Below are 16,271 nucleotides of genomic sequence, written 5' to 3' on the forward strand. Positions count from 1 at the left end.
AAATTATGTTCTAGTTCTTTTGATTTCATACACTTTTTATTTTGTGTACTTGGACACTCGAGACAAGGAGAGGGATGTCCTGAGGGAAATGACAGAATATTAAGCTTTTACCTTGAAAATTAATGGTTCAAAATAACCTCAACATAAAAAAAACTTTTTTTCAACAGGGGTTTCTGGCCCACATTCTAAATTAGTTACGCATAAAGCACATTAGGACAAGAGTGGTGATGCTTCAAGCGCTAATGTGAAATTGTGGCCACGTCCAGACTCAGGGAGAACGCTGAGCTGTGCTCTGCCATGAACACCAGAAAGGGGAGACACCATCTGATTCATTTACTATTCCAAGACTAGAATTTGCAGGTAGAAGTGCCAGTTACAAACCAGAGAAATAATTATCTCTACTTTCTTCCTGCTATGTGTATTACTGAGCAGAAGACCCTGTCAGGGAAAATCAAGAGAGGTTAATGCTGTCATTTTGTTATTCTGATGCCTTCTCTTTGTGACTATTCATGAGTATCTAAATACTGTCATTTCAGAAAGCTATGCTCTTAGTACACTATTTTCCTTCAAGAGGATCACGGTTTTCTTAAATAGGCCAGACTTACTATATTTTGTCCATAGGAATGATACGAACTTCCCTGGTGGCTCAGATGGTAAAGAATCTGCCTGCAATGCAAGAGACCCTGGTTCAACCCCTGGGTGGGGAAGATCCTCTGGAGAAAAGAATGGCTGCCCACTCCAGTATTCTCACCTGGAGAATTTCATGGACAGCAGAGCCCCACGGGCTATAATCCATAGGATCACAAAGAGTCGGACACGACTGAGAATTTCACACTGACACTCATAGGAAATGATATAGTCAATCCCTTCCATTACATCACTTTTACTTGAAGCAAAAGGTTAATTTCATAAACTGTACCTGAAGACTTCTTGGAAATAGTTTGAGATGAGAACTTTGCCCCAGTATTCCTACATGTATTTTAAATAATCCAGTATCAATCCCCAAATGAAAAATCCTAAAATTTATCACTTCACATCCAAGTACAATTAAGGAGAGATTTAGAAAAAATACACATTTGATAGCCAAAATAGTTATTTATTAATAATTTAAGGTTTTACATTCTTATAATAAAATTTCAGCTCAGAACTTTATACCATGAACATATGGAGCCACTTGTCTCCTTCCTTCACAATCATATGCATGTCGCCTATCGAATGAGTACCCATGCTCACACACACACACACACACACACACACACACACGCTTCCAGTTTCACACAAATTGTTTTTTAAAAAGGAAAGAAACCAACCCAAAATATTGCATTTGAGGTGACACTCCCTGAAGAATTTTGTACAGAGGTAAGATACTGTTTAGCACAGCTGAAGTTTCAACAACAACAAAAAAAGTGAGCCCATGATTTTGGTGTCTTTCCAAGATATCCCCTTTGAGACAATACAAATCAAAATATTTACAGAGATAAGGCAGAATCAAACTACATTAAGGAGAAAAAAAGTCACAAGGAAGATATATGAAAGAGACTGAAGACTGCACCATAACAAGGTCTCCATGATCATTCAGTGTCCATGAAAATGTCATTCAGAATTGGTAACGTTGAGCATGCTGCAAATATATCCTTTGGATTCAAAAAGAGCAAAAGTTTCCATTGTTTTTAAGTGGCAAACTGCTCTTTCTCCCTTTGGATGATTTCTTTTAAACCCATCAAAGGAAAAACACAGTTCAAACAAACACTGTCAAGTGATTTAAGATCAAATATTTACAATAATCAAATGGAATATGAGATTCATTTGATTGATTATTTATTTTTGTTTTTCTTTCTTTTTTTTTTTTTTGCAAACTGATACTACAAATACAGAGCTGAAACCTCTCTTTGGCTCCTCTATATGCAAAATTGAATCGGTCTTCACTGAAGACAATATAGAATCAGTTCCAGATGCAAAAGAAACAGTCATACAAGGCCCTAAAGAACACATGCTCCTACCCTACCATTTGGTCCTACCCTATGTACCTGGAAGTCCTCGAATCCCAGTCCCTGCAGGGGTAGGCTGTACACAGGGGTGTGGAGCAAACCTACTGCCTCTATCTATACAGCAGGTCCTGTTCTTCCAACAGGAAGGGAGCAAATCTCTCCCTTGGGAATAACCAATGCCATACGTGGTAACCTTGTCTAATACAGACAGCTGGTGTCCTGTTGACACCTGGGGCCACATACAAAGAGAGCAGCCTGGCTGATGCTGCTAAGAGAAACTGCTAAAGATCGACTGGACACATCCCAGCGGGGGGTGCCCTTCACGTGGATTGCAGAGAGTCCACCTGGTAGACATTCTGGTTGGAGGGGGTGGTGAAATAGAGCTGCTGTGTGGGGACGCGGTTGTCACAGGGGCTGCTCAGTCCCAGCGTCCTCTCGAAGTCCAGCAGCTGGCCCATGAAGTTGAAGTTGGGGGAGATGTTGGATTTCTTCATCTTCACAATGTCATAAGCATCGTTCATCGACAGATTGAGCTTCTGCATAAGGTAAGCCACAGTCACAGTGACCGAGCGGCTGATGCCAGCTAAGCAATGCACCAGGACGCCACAGTTTTTGCCCCGGGCTTCATCTGTAAACAGAAAAAGAAAGGGAAAAATATCAGTAGACCGAAAATCCCCCTTTGTGAACGATCAGTCTAAAACCTGAGTAATAATAATACTAAAGATTAAAAAATAATTGTGTGTGGCAGCTGAGCCCTGCAGGCAGCAGAAAATGTATCACTGGGCTAAAACATGTACACTGGGCACAATTACATATTTCAGATATTTTCTGAAAAGGGAGCTTTTGTATTAAGTTTCTGCCAACACAAAACCCCTTAATGTGTGCATTCTTTGCCTCAGCATGTGAATACCAGAAACCCTGCAATATGGTCGTGAATGCCTTTTATACAGACAAGCAGACTGCAAGGGTCTATTAAATTATTCTCCAACTGTTGTGCAGCGAACAATGGAGGTATTCAGGCATTTCAGAAAAGAGAGAGGGAAGTCACAGGGGACAGCCCATTAGGAGGAACAGGATGTCGACATGGCCTGAAAATGAGTTCCTTTGTAATAGGAAATGCATTACAATGCCTGGAGATTCGCTTCTCCAGGCTTTCAGCCCACAGTTCTTCCTGCTGGGCTCAGGTTACCCTCACTGTCTCACTGTGAACCGGTATCACAGTAACATTTAGTTGGATTACAGCATCTCGCATTCACAGAGCTTTCCAACAACTAACTTGGTGTCCTAAAACAACTCCCAGGTCGTTCTTTTAAAATTATTAAGTCATGCTAGGATTCCTGTTTACCAAGAGTACTTCTACCGGGCCCTCCTCCAGTCCAAAGATGGTGGGAAAATCCTGCTGTCTACTTACAAATGGCCCCTCTTTCAAATGACTGGAGTCAGTCAAACAACAGACAAAATTTGCAATACACCTGTGGTCTGCAACCTTGTCAAAAGGCACTTTTTTTTTTTTTTAAGGAAGAAGATATACCAGAATCAAGAACGGTCCTGGAACATTTGAGACCTGCAGTCCCACAAATTAGCAAGCAGCGAGAAAGATGAACAGCTTAAACTCTAAGAATGGTGAGGAATTCTGCGTTTAAAAGTCTGAGCAAGAATTGTTCATTAGTCTCACCTATGAAAGAAATGGCCTCAGGGAAAAACTGGGACAGGTTTTGGCTCCAGTGATCCGAGATGGGGATCTGCTTGTATTTGAACTCTCCTGCATTCTCAAAGAGATTCGGCAAGTTGGGGGTGACGTTCAAGATGTACTTGATGCCAAACTCCTCCAACACGTCCAGGTTGGTGGAGTCCTTGGCACAGCCCAAATAGAGGAAGGGCAAGATCTCCACAGGGAAAGAAGGCTGACTGTTGGACAGCGGGCTGCCATCCGAGTCCGTTGCACTATTGGGGTCTCGGTCAAGGTCAGACTCAATGTCCGAGGAGGAGTCGGAGCTGATCCGCAGGCCCCCGAGCCCCAGCACTGGCAACGGTGGCGAGCTGCTGCTACACGAGCCGTCTAGATTGGTCTCGCAGTGCAGGGCGAACTCGGCTTGGAACTTACTGAAACCACCTGCCAGGAGGAGAAAAACAATCATGTAACCCGAGATCCCGTAGTAGTTTTCACAGCTTTGAGAGCCACAGCCGCACGCATAAACACACCACAGAACCCTACCAACACCCCCTACACGCGAAACTAAATGTAAGAGAAAGACACTAAATGTGCACCCTTGGGAACAGAACGAACGGGCCCGCCCACCCTGGGAACCCTCATTCTTTTGAATCCGGAAATGAACAAAATGGCAACTTTTCCGAATATCTTGAAGGGCTAGAAGGTGCCAATCTGCACCACAACCGTCCTGCAAAATCTGAATCAAAAACCGAACGACAGAAAGTAGGGAAAGAACATTTCGGGTAGGAAGCAGAGGTGGTTAGAAAGAAATGGCCCAAGAGTGCGGCCGGAAGCGGGCCGGTTCCTCGCGGGCCAAGCTCGTGGGTGCCGGACGCACGAGGGTTCGCAGCCGGGGGACAGGCAGACAACCCCTGGCGCAGCAGTGGGTTCAGAAGCGCCGGCCGAGCGCCCTGCCTGCAGCCCGCAGCTCGGTGTCCTCCGCCTGGCCCCCCTGCGCGGAGCTCCCCGGCTCGTACCTTCCAGGTAGAACGCCCGGCATCCCTCGTCCTTGAGCTTCTTGAGCAGCAGCCCGAGCACCGACTCGCCGCCCGTATTCTCGTTCCAGTCGCTGCTGCTCTCATCGTAGAGCACCACGGTATCGGTGCCGCAGCGCCGGGTGAAGCGGTCCCGGTCCTCGCCGCGCGTGAATAGCGCGCGCACCGGCAGGCTGCCCTTCTGCAGGCGCCGCAGCATGATCCCTGGAATGGCCACGTTGATGGCGGACTCGATGTGGGACGACTCGTACAGCTCCTGCGGCCGGCAGTCCATCAACAGCAGCCGCTCGTTGCCCAGCTCCAGCTGCTCGTTGAGCCACGCCACCGTCTTGCTGATCGCCATTTCCGACGCGAAGGGCACGGGTCTGAGCGTATCTATCATGGGGGTCGAGCTGCCGTAGAGGGCGGGGTGCCTACCAGACGCCCCTCGGGGCAGGCAGAGGCCGAGCGCGCCGCGGGAAGCCGCCGCTCTCGGAGCGGGGTTGGAGTCCACCTCGCCTTTCCCAAGCCGGGATAGCGGTTGGGGCAGGCGAGACCGAAGTAAAGCCGGCGGTTCCCTCTGCACCCGGCTGCAGCCGCTCGTTCTCGGTGTCAATGAATCTCTCTGAATGAAGCTGCCCAGACAGTTTTGTTCCTCTAGGGTGAATGAAATCCAATTAATTCGGACTCCGTGCTACTGAGAAGGGAGGAAAGAAAAGAAAAGTCCAGCGGCTCCTAATTCCTCCCTCCAAGACTGCACCTCAAATCCACCCGGCCGTCTTTCTCCTAGGATTATTCAAACCTCGATTGCTCACTCTCTCTTGGCCTCGGCGCTCGCACACCCCCTGCGCAAGGCAGCTCCTCAATGGATACAAACAGCGAGCGTCTCAATGGATACATTCTCCGGGCCAGCCAATGAGCGCTCTGCGGAAGGGGCTGTTGCCGTGGGGACGGGCCGGCTGGAACAGGTTGTGTTGATGAATTGTTAATGAGTTTGTCATTCACAAAAACGGAAAGGAATTTCCGCTCCGGATAAGCCCCAGTGCAAACAAGCTGCAACAGCGGGCTCCGCGGGAGGAAGGAGAAAGAAGAGGAGGCGGCGGCGGAGGAGGAGCAGGGCACACAAACCAGGGCACTTCAGTTGTCTCATGTTTCCTTCTGTTGAGAGTTCACACTTCGCGTCGGAACTTTTGCGCACAAATGGTGCAATTAGCGGGCACAAAAGCCCTTGTTCGCGACGCCTGTGAGCGCAAGCTAGCTTTAGAGAAACTTGTGCTGACTTTTTCCCTTTTCTTCCTTTTAAACTCATTTGCACTGGAGTTCACCATTGCCCACCCCACCCCGCCTTAGGCAGTGTGTGTGGCGTTTGTTTGCCAGTTTTAAAAGCCCAGCTCTGTTTGCTCTGATGTTCTTTTAGCCGAGGCTCTGTTGGGGCTGGTAAACTGCCTGGGCTTTAGTGACCGATGAGGTGTTAAATGCTAATCCAACATCTTTTGAAACAAACCAGGATTTTGTTGAAACATTTTTAAGCAAGCAATCAAATGCTTGGAAGTCCAGATAATAGGAAGCAAGCCTTTTTTTTAAAAAAAACGGCGTTTTAATTAATTTTTTAAAAACCAGTGGAGACTGCCGGAACAAAGTCGTTGGGCAGTCTGATGCTTTTATTTCTGGGGCGGTGTGGGGCGTTATAAGCCATTGTTCCGGGGATCCAAGCACCCCCTCCCCGGTCCCCGCAGTCACCCACTGCGCGCTGGGTGGTAGTGCTCGTTAATCATTTCTGAGCAGCGAGCTCAGCTTCCAGACACAGGAGCCTCCCTGGAGGGGCTGCCTGGACGCGGTGCACCCGGGCACGCGGAGCCGGGCCGGCTGTCCCCACCATCCGCAAAGCATGGGGAAGTCCTCCCGCAAGGCCTGCAGGCTGCGGGGGCTCAAGTGGGGCTCGCCGATTGGTTTACTGTAGACCGAGGCATGTCAGAATGGAGCCACCCCGACAACCCGCGCCGGGTCAGCCCCTTTCTTCGCGGGGCAGCAACCCCCTCCCTTGCAAGTCGCCGGGCACTGGCAGAACACTGCCCCCTCCTGCGCGTTGCGCTCCCCGTGAGCACCCGCCGCCTCCGCAGCCCAGTTCAGCTGGCGCCGAGCCTCTAGGGACCCTGGGGACCGGTGGGGGACCGAGTGCGGGACTTTGGGCTCCAGTTCTGCCTGGGGCGGGTGTGGGGCGAGGAGTGCGTGCCGGGTCCCCTGCTCCAGAGGCGACCTGGGGATTCTGGGGAATGTCTCGGCCGCGCTGCATAGCCAGCAGGTAATTGGGGAGGTGCTGGCCAGACCAGCGATCCGCGCTCGGCTGGCGTACCACGGGGTGGGGCGGACTGCCGGATAGAGGCGTGACGGGTGGGGGCCGCGGCGGCGGCGGCGGCGGGGAGGAACACTCCCAGCGCGCACAATCATATTGTTATATGAAAGTACCCGAGCCTGCTGCTCCCGAGCGGAAAACCACCTGTGTGCGGCCGGCGCGGCGCGCAGGGGGTGGAGGTGGGGGGTTGCGGCCGGAAGGCGCGGGCCCCAATCCGGCCGCCCCTCCCTAACCCCGGGCGGAAAGAGGCCGCGCATTGTCCCGTCGCCGCCGCCGCCGCCGGGGAGGCGGAAGCGGAGGCAGCGGCTCGGCTGGGAGCGGCTTTTCCGAGCGCCCTCGCGGCGCTCTGCGCCCACCGCGGATATCTCCGGGGGCACCTGAGGTCGCGGGGTCTCCCCAAGCTAGACGCCCTGCACCCACGGGCCTGCCTGCTGACGCCCCCGCTCCAATTTGCATCTTTAGTCACCCGCCTCTTCCCTGGTTTGGAGAATGTAGGCTTTAAAAAAAAAAAAAAAGGCGGCTGCTAGGCCCAGGTTGCCAATTTTGGAGCTTTGCTGCGGTCGGGCCGCCCCTGGAGGAGCGTGCTGGGAGAAGGTGGGGTTGCAACGCTTTTTGGCTCCCTGCGCCTTTTTTGGGCATCTGGTGGAACAGAACTCGCATGTTTCACTGGATACCATCCGGTTTGAGCTGGAGGAGGCCTGCGCGGGAGGTAACGCCTCCGACCCGCCCCCACCTGTTGCTGATGTCCCTTTCTGTTAATGGGACCTGGAGGCCAGGAGCCGAGAGGCAGGATACCCTGCAGCGGAACTGAGACGTGCAAAATCTTTCAGCCCAAGCCCTCCAACAGTAAAGGCAGGGAGAGAAGTTGATTTCCATTTAGCCATTTAAAAAGTGCAGTTACCTGAGCCTAGGCATCAATTTGGGGTGATGGTTGCAACACTTAAACTTGAAACATTTAGCTTTGCCCATGCGTCTGAACCCTTCAGCTCCTCTCTAGACATTTTATAGAATGGCCTTCTAACCGGTGGGTCTGAAAAAGTGCGGTGTTAAAAAAAAAAAAAGGTGAACTCCGGGAGTTGGTGATGGACTGGGAATCATGGCGTGCTGCAGTCCATGGGGTCGCAAAGAGTCGGAGAGGACTGAGTGAACTGAAGTGACTTGAAAGAAAGGGCCCCTGGGGTGGCGACGGCCCGAGTTTGAAGGGGTCCGTCCCCACCCCTTCCTAAATGTGCGACGTTGATTATATCCTCTACCTTTTTAAGCTGTAGTCTTCCACGTTGGCATAAGGAAATTGATAGAATCTCTGATGATTGAAAAGGTAAAGTGAGATGCCCTAAGACGTTGTTGGTCTGTCATTAAGCATTGGTATTATTTTGATCTTTCTGAATTTGGAACCTGCAGAATGGACCCAGTCCTTTCCATCCCAACGATGCTGTGTGAGGCCTAAGAGCCCGCCTGGAATTCCTAGTCTCAGGAGAAATCCTCTGAGGAACTGCGCTAAGCAGTGTAATCCATCGCGATTCAGATGTCAAGAAAAGCACGTGCTGTGACAGACCGGCACCAAAATCCTTTAAACCAGTTAGATACAAAATATACCCAGCTACCTTTCTAACTTCTCCCTACTGCTCCCCTCTTAAACACTCTGTACCCTATGCTGATATAATTGAAGTAATAGGGGTAATGGGCATTTACCACACATTGGCTGCTGCTGCTGCTAAGTCGCTTCAGTCGTGTCCAACTCTGTGCGACCCCATAGACCGCAGCCCACCAGGCTCCCCCTTCCCTGGGATTCTCCAGGCAAGAGCACTGGAGTGGATTGCCATTTCCTTCTCTAGTGTATGAAAGTTGAAAAGTGAAAGTGAAGTCGCTCAGTCCTGTCAGACTGTTAGCGACCGCATGGACTGCAGCCCACCAGGCTCCTCCATCCATGGGATTTCCCAGGCAAGAGTACTGGAGTGGGGTGCCATTGCCTTCTCCGCCACACATTGGGCATGGTCTTAATTTGTGTGTTTACATACAGTATTTCCATCAGTCTTCAGAAAACCCATGCAAATTATTCCCGTTTACAGAGATTAAGGAGTTTGCCTGAGGTCAGAGGGTAGCAAATGGTGGGGTGGGGATTTGAGGTCTGACTCTTTACAGACCCTTAAGGATTACCATGTATCCGTATTAGAAGGCCTGTGGAGACCGCACCCACCACACTTCCTTATTCCTCCTGAAGTTTGAAAGAATCAAGGTCTGCACTTGAGAACTGAATTTTGGCCACCAGGCTTTTCTGGGCTTCATGTTTTATGTTGCTCCTTCCCCACAGATGTCAAGGATCAAAAGTCAGGCTCATTTCCTTCCTGCTCCTTTTCCATCCGGTGGTTTTCTTTTTCTTCATCAGTCAACCATTCAATAAATGCGCGTCTAGCGTTCTTAGCGTGTGTCCTGGACGCTTATCCTCACAGCCACCATTACTGATGTGTGTTGGTGTAGCACCCAGGACCTGAGTTCAAATCTTAGCTCTGTCTCCTAAGTAATAGTTTGACAGAGGAAAGTCATTTAACCACTCTGGGTCTCCATTCATTCATTCACCCATTTATTCATTTACTCTGGATTCCAGGAAGGCAGTCGTGAGTAAAACAGGTAAGAATCCCGTCTTCCTGGAGCACACGTTCTAGTGAGGACAATAAACAAAATAAATAATTATACAGCATATTAAAAAGGGAAAGTGCTACAGTGAAAAATAAAGCGAGGAAAGGAATTCAGCAGTATGTAAAATGGGGAATAGTTAGGCCCGCCCCGAACGACTGTGAGGGTTAGGGACAGCCAAGATGACGCAAAAGGCACAAAGTAGGTACTCAATGGATGATGCTTTTTAAAATCACTGCTACATTTCTGCATAAAGCTGGCTGGCTGTTGCTGATTATCCTGCTTTGAATCTCATTCTGGCCCTGTTGCCAGGGCTCCCAGGAAAAGCTCTCTCAGGAGAATTCCAGTGACTGTGAGAACCACAGGCTTCTTTACTTCCGGAGGCCTCAGTTCCCTGCGTAGGGTATCAGTCACATATAGAAGACTGTGTTTGAAGGTTGCAGAATATGGCCAGTCATCTCTGCTCCGTTTTCACAAGGGCACAGAAACAGTTTCATAGATCCTGCTGTCCCTCTGCGTGTGTGTTTGTGCATGCAACGAGCACCTGTGCTGAATTCTTCCTCGTATTTCCTCCTGGGAAGTTCCTTAAAATCTTGTGGCTATAAACGTTTGCTTGGTTATTGGAGAAGCATTCCAACTTGGCAGGAATTTTCCTGCATTTGCGAACACTTGTGATTTATGAGACCTAAAAGGGTTGGTACGACCTTTAATCTTCTTGGAGTAATCTCTGTGAATACAGTGACATTTATTAACACATCATGTGAAAATAGTTAAACAGATTTTCACCTAATATGGAGAGCATGTTTTGGAAGATCAAACTTAAAATGGAGCCTTCTGGCATATCCAGGATTTGGTATTTTTAGAGGTCCTGGGGAGGCCCTCAAAGTGACAGTCGAGTGAAGTCAGGCAGAGAAAGACAAATATCATATGATAGTGCTTATTTGGAATCTTAAAAAAAAAACCGGGTACAAATGAATTTATTTACAAAGCAGAAGTAAAGTCACAGTTGTAGAAAACAAACTTACCATGAGGAAAGGGGAGGGGAGGGATAAATTGGGAGATTGGGATTGACATATACACACCACGATATATAAAATATGTAACTAATAAGAACCTGCTTTATAGCACAGGAAACTCTCCTCAATGTGCTAATGATTTTTTGAGAAAAGAACCTGAAAAGAGTGGATATATGTATATGTATAACTAATTCACTTTGCGATATATCTGAAATTAACACACCATTATAAATCAATTATACTCCAATAATTTTTTTAAGTGATAGTCGGTGACTTTCAGGACAGCTAAACCTCAGAACAGAATTTAACTGCATTTGAAAAATATGTTTGAAATAATCTGACTGTAAATAAAGGGCATATGGGTTCACAAGGGCTTCCCAGGTGGCACAGTGGTAAAGAACCTGCATATTCACAATGGAATATTACTCAGCCATTAAAAAGAATGCATTTGAATCAGTTCTAATGAGATGGATGAAGCTGGAGCCTATTATACGAGTGAAGTAATTCAGAAATAAAAACACCAATACAGTATACTAATGCATATATATGGAATTTAGAAAGATGGTAATGTTGACTCTATATGTGAGACAGCAAAAGAGACACAGATGTAAAGAAGTCTTTTGGACTCTGTGGGAGAAGGCGAGGGTGGGATGATTTGAGAGGGTAGTGTTGAAACGTGTATATCATCTTATGTGAAGCGGATCACCAGTCCACGTTCCATGCATGAGACAGGGTGCTCAGGACTGGTGCACTGGGATGACCCTGGGGGATGGGATGGGGAGGGAGGTGGGAGGGGGATTCTGGATGGGGAACACATGTGCTCCCATGGCTGATTCATGTCATTGTATGGCAAAAACCACCACAATATTGTAAAGTAATTAGCCTCCAATTAAAATAAATAAATTATATTAAAAAAAAAAAAAAAAAAGAACCTGCTTGGCCAATGCAGGAGACATGGGTTCAATTCCTGGTCTGGGAAGATCCCCTGGAGGAGGAAATGGAAACCCACTCCAGTAGTCTTGCCTGGGAAATCCCATGGACAGAGGAGCCTGGCGGGCTGCAGTCCATGAGGTCGCAAAGAGTTGGATGTGACTGAGCACACGCACAGGAGGTTCACAGACGTATGCTGAGCTTTCCTGACAGGTGCCTCAAAAAGACAGCAACTTATGTCAGAACAGCAGGAACTGTACAAGAAGCCCAAATCTCTGACGATAGGAAACCCAGGTAATATACAATGATGGGCTGTGCATGGAGAAAACCAAAGGGAGTTTCAAATACGAGCACCAAATTAAAATACCATGACTGCAAATCCGAGTTTGCCAGTTTACCGCTTCCAGTGTGGCAGCTTCGTGCAGCTTGCCCTAGGGTCAGCAGCAGGGAGCTTATTCAAGGGTCTGCAGGATCTTACTGAAGGCAGGTTAACAATTTCCCCAGACAGTGCAGCACTGAAGGGAAAGGCGGGAGAGCTTAGATGGTGACTGACAAACAGCTAGAGTTCCAGAGTCACGGCCACAGTCTCGTGGAGGGGGCAGACAGAGCTTTCCTGTAAAAGATGGCGCTTCCTCACCTTGCCGGAATGATACAGCCTGAAGGAAGATAGGAACTCCTGTGAAGTTCAGACCTTGACCCCAATCGGGCAAAGCTTCTAAACCTTAGGTCTTTATCATCTTTCGCCTGTTTCTGTTTCTCATCATCTGATGGAATGCCCATTAATGTACTTTCTGGATCCCACAGAGATTATATCAAGAATATTGAACATAACTTTGTAAACTTGAACCTAACTTTGGAATTAGTTTCTAGTAAGGAAATTCACGTAAAGCAGTGTTGATTTCTTCCTTCAGAAGCTTTTGTCCTTTTCCTTCCAAGGGGAAAACATTCATTGATTTTTCCCTCTCATCCTTTATCAATTTTTTGAGGGGGGCCCCCCTGTGTCGCATAGCATGTAGGGTCTTAATTCCCAGAGCAGGGATTGAACTTGCGCCCTCCACAGTCAAAGCACTGAGTCTTAACCACTGGATCACCATGGAAGCCTTTCCACTTACCCTTTATTTTCATAAAGTAGGAAATGTAAAAGCGCATGTAAATACATATGGTAGAAATCATCAGGAGTTTGGCGTCTCTACGTCAGCAGTACAGCCAAGTTCATTTTCTGTTGGTTTCTTTTCAGTTTTCTTTTTTGTTTTGTTTTGGGAAAGCAACGACGGCACTTTGCTTCCCCTTGTACTATTTCCAAAGCCTCAGCAAGGATCTTTGGTGAGAAATTAGGCCTTCCGGGGAGATGAGGCCTTAAATGTACTCATCTTTCCAGAACCTTCCCTGGCCTAGTCATGGGGCCTCATGTGTGAAGGACCCTGCACACTGGCCCTGCTGCGTCTACATGCGGAACATTTGCCTTGTACCTCCTTATGTGGGCCGTATTTCCCCGGGAGACTTTTTTCCTCATCTTGCGTTCCTTTATTTGTGCAGGTGTGAGCAGTACAAGTAGTTGCTGTATAAGAGAACTAATTATTTTTCTAAGTAGGTACTATTTCCTGCCAGCCTGTTTTTGCCAGCAGTCAATGGAAACGGCTGTGTGTCCACAACGCAAGGACTGCTTTAGCTCCGTTGATCACATGTAAGAACTCACTGATTCCCCAAGAATGTATCAGTGGAACTCCAGAGGCCTCCAATCTCCAGTCTGCTCCAGTCCTGCTTTGGGCCATTTGGTGAGCTAATTACAAAAGTTGTATTTGGATAGTCCATGAAAATAACAACATAAAGCTACAATTGATGCTACATCAAGCTTTGTACATGTTCAGTCTAACTACCCTGGTAATTCTGCATAACAGGAATACTGTTATCACAGTTTTATAGTGGGGAGGGCTGGCCTCAAATATCAGATCATTACCGTGGAATTCAAATACCTCAGTCCCTTCAAAGCTTCTTTTGTACACCTTACTCCCTGCCTGATAAGAGTGACTTCATACAACCTGGCATAAAAGAGCAGCGTCTACTGTTTTTGTTCAGTTTGATCTTGCAGGTCAAGACTGGAAGTTCTAGAGTCAGACCAACTTGGATTCTAAACCTTTCTAGCATGTGACTCTGAAGGACATCGCATAATTGTCCTATACCTCAGTTTCCTTATCTCTGAAGGGAGGGAAGTTTATCAGAGGACTATTGTGATAAATGAGTTATATTTGTAAAGGGGTTAGAAAAGTCCCGAAGCAATACTAATTCATTGATAGTTACGTGTTTTTATTATTCACACACACACATACAGCTCTTAATAAATGTTGATTCACCTGTCTGAAAAGGGATCATATCATGAGAAACAATACAGTGTCAGTTCTGTTCTTAGGAATAGAAAGAAAAAAAAAATTCATGCAAGATTCTTAAAGAAAAGTGTAAAAGAACAGAGCCCATTGCCTTACCACCCCTCTTAGTGGCTATTGTACGCAGCCTAGATTTCAAGGTGCCTAGAGATAAATAAATAAATTGGGGATAAATAAATTGGGGAGCTTGGGGACACTGGTTGTCTCAGAGGGACTTCCCAGCAGTCTGGGACTGCAGCAGGCACTCTTCCCCTCCATCTCTGATGGCTCACAGCCATTCCCATTGCCTGCACAGTCTTGTTCTTCACTCACTAAGCCGTGTCCAACTCTTTGCAACCCCATGGACTGGAGCCTGCCAGACTCCTCTGTCCATGGGATTTCCCAGGCCAGAATACTGTAGTGGGTTGCCATTTCCTTCTCCAGGGGATCTTCCTGACCCAGGGATCGAATCTGTGTACAGATTCTTTACCACTGTGCTGCCTTGGAATCTCCCTGCACAATCTAAACGAGGCAAATTGGAAATCTACTGGCCGAAGCAATGCAGCCATCCTCCATGATCTGGATTTGTTGTCGCTGATACTGAAGGTTTTAAGGCCTCCTGCATCTAAGAAGTCTCTGGGAAGTTCCTTCCTTCCTTTGATGTCTCGCCTGGCAGGAGCTTTTCAGGTAGAGGGAGAAGGAGCTGAGTCAGAACTGAGTATGAGAGCCACTCTCCCATGAATGGGAGGAATCTTCCATTTGTGGGTGAAGGGTGCTTTTGCTGAAGGCCGCATGGTAGAACCACACCTCGCCTGCTCAGCACACTTGCTATAGTAATTTTTGCACATGCGTGATTTCAAAGTTATTTTTATTAAATGTATGACGTATGTGCTTTGTGTGTGTGTGTGTGTGTGTGTGTGTGTGTGTAAGTTTGTCAAGTTTTTCTGGAACCATCAGAAATTTTAGATTCTTTTCAAAAGTCTAAACCCTTGCTTGGCCGTGCCCCACCTTCCCCCCACCCCCCACCCCCACCCCCCCCCATCCCTTAATCCACCCCGCTGGCCTGACCAGTTTCCCAGGGACAAAGCCTTTATAATGGGGATTTCTCTGCGCTTTTGTTAGAGTGTCTATATGGTAATTTCCTTTAGGTAATTCAGTATAGCTCCTGTAGTACTCTAATGCTGTAAAGATGGAGAATTAGCTGTGACATTCTCTAGTTAGACTCAGTGACCTGTGAGGTTTTTTTAATTTGCGTAAAAAAGGTTAAAAAATTATTTCTGTTACTGACATTGGTGGCACTTGCGATGTGTCATTGTTAGCAGATGCCCCTCTCTCCATGGTCCCAGAGGGATAGAGAAAGAAAGGCACTCTGGATAAGAGCCAGGTGGCATGAACGAAGGTTTGGAGTCAAGGACAGCTGTGCGTGAGAACTGGAGAGCAGGTGAGCAGTTAGAGAGGGTGTGCATGTTCAGTCGCTCAGTCATGTCCCACTCTTTGAGACTCCATGGGCTGTAGCCCGCCAGGCTCTGTCCATGGGATTCTCCAGGCAAGAATACTGGAGTGGGTAGCCTTTCCCTTCTTCAGGGGATCTTCACAACCCAGGGATCGAACCCAGGTCTCCTGCATTGCAGCCGGATTCTTTACCATCTGAGCCACCAGGGAAGCCTCAAAATACCGGACTGGGTAGCCTACCCCTTCTCCAGGGGTCTTCCCGACCCAGAAATTGAACCCGCGTCTCCTGCACTGCAGGCAGATTCTTTACTCACTGAGCCACGTGGGAAGCCTTATAAAGGACACAGAGGCAAAGAAAGAGGAAAGGGAGTTTAAAGCCAGGTGGACCTGGGCTTTGGATATCCTGCTAAGGAGTTTGGAATTTTTATTTAGATAGTGAGAAGTCATCACAGATATTTATATGTGTGACGTGATTTCAGAATATGGTTCTGTTAACAAAAGGAGTGAGTAGACTGGAGGAGAGAGAGAAACTGGGGGCAGGAAAACCAATTAGGAAGCAATTGCAATTGTTCAAGAAAATGATGCTCTTCACCACAATAGTTCTGTTCCTAAAATAATGAACTAATCATCTTGCTTCATTTTATTCTTCTTATTTCTGGGGCTAGAAAAATCACTTAGCCCTTCTGTGACTCAAAATCCTTCCCTATTAATAGAAGATGACAAAATCCTTATCTTACCTCACACCGGGAGGTACTGAGAGATGCTTGTAATTGTAGCCAGGAAAGGGGGGGAAACGTTCTTCTAAATGCCAGTGATGTCATTTCTCTCCAGGAGAGAAATTGCTTTTTGCCTC

The 16,271-nt window shown here is 47.6% G+C and overlaps 1 protein-coding gene across 2 annotated transcripts; it reads right to left on the bottom strand.

Annotated features, from left to right (window-relative positions):
- Positions 1-1,075: 1,075 nt before the first annotated feature.
- DUSP6 (dual specificity phosphatase 6) lies at positions 1,076-5,594 on the bottom strand. Of its 2 annotated transcripts, XM_061415705.1 has the most exons (4): positions 5,476-5,550; positions 4,677-5,367; positions 3,664-4,101; positions 1,076-2,616 (listed from the first exon to the last, which is right to left on the bottom strand). In XM_061415705.1, the coding sequence occupies exons 2-4, from the start codon at positions 5,074-5,076 to the stop codon at positions 2,309-2,311; spliced, it is 1,146 nt and encodes a 381-aa protein (XP_061271689.1). In that variant the 5' UTR covers positions 5,077-5,367; positions 5,476-5,550; the 3' UTR covers positions 1,076-2,308. The 2 variants fall into 2 exon arrangements, with proteins under 2 accessions (XP_061271689.1, XP_061271690.1); XM_061415706.1 differs by having other exon boundaries at positions 4,677-5,594.
- Between the last annotated feature and the right edge of the window lie 10,677 nt (positions 5,595-16,271).

This window comes from Bos javanicus, chromosome 5 (assembly GCF_032452875.1).
Source record: "Bos javanicus breed banteng chromosome 5, ARS-OSU_banteng_1.0, whole genome shotgun sequence".
Classification (NCBI taxonomy): domain Eukaryota; kingdom Metazoa; phylum Chordata; class Mammalia; order Artiodactyla; family Bovidae; genus Bos; species Bos javanicus.

Excerpts from the sequence above, each read along its gene's own strand:
- DUSP6 (XM_061415706.1), bottom strand. The coding sequence starts at position 5,076 with ATGATAGATACGCTCAGACCCGTGCCCTTCGCGTCGGAAATGGCGATC. Across the intron at positions 4,102-4,676 it reads CCGGGCGTTCTACCTGGAAG|GTGGTTTCAGTAAGTTCCAA; the intron begins GTACGAGCCGGG and ends TCCTCCTGGCAG. Across the intron at positions 2,617-3,663 it reads TGAGGCCATTTCTTTCATAG|ATGAAGCCCGGGGCAAAAAC; the intron begins GTGAGACTAATG and ends TTCTGTTTACAG.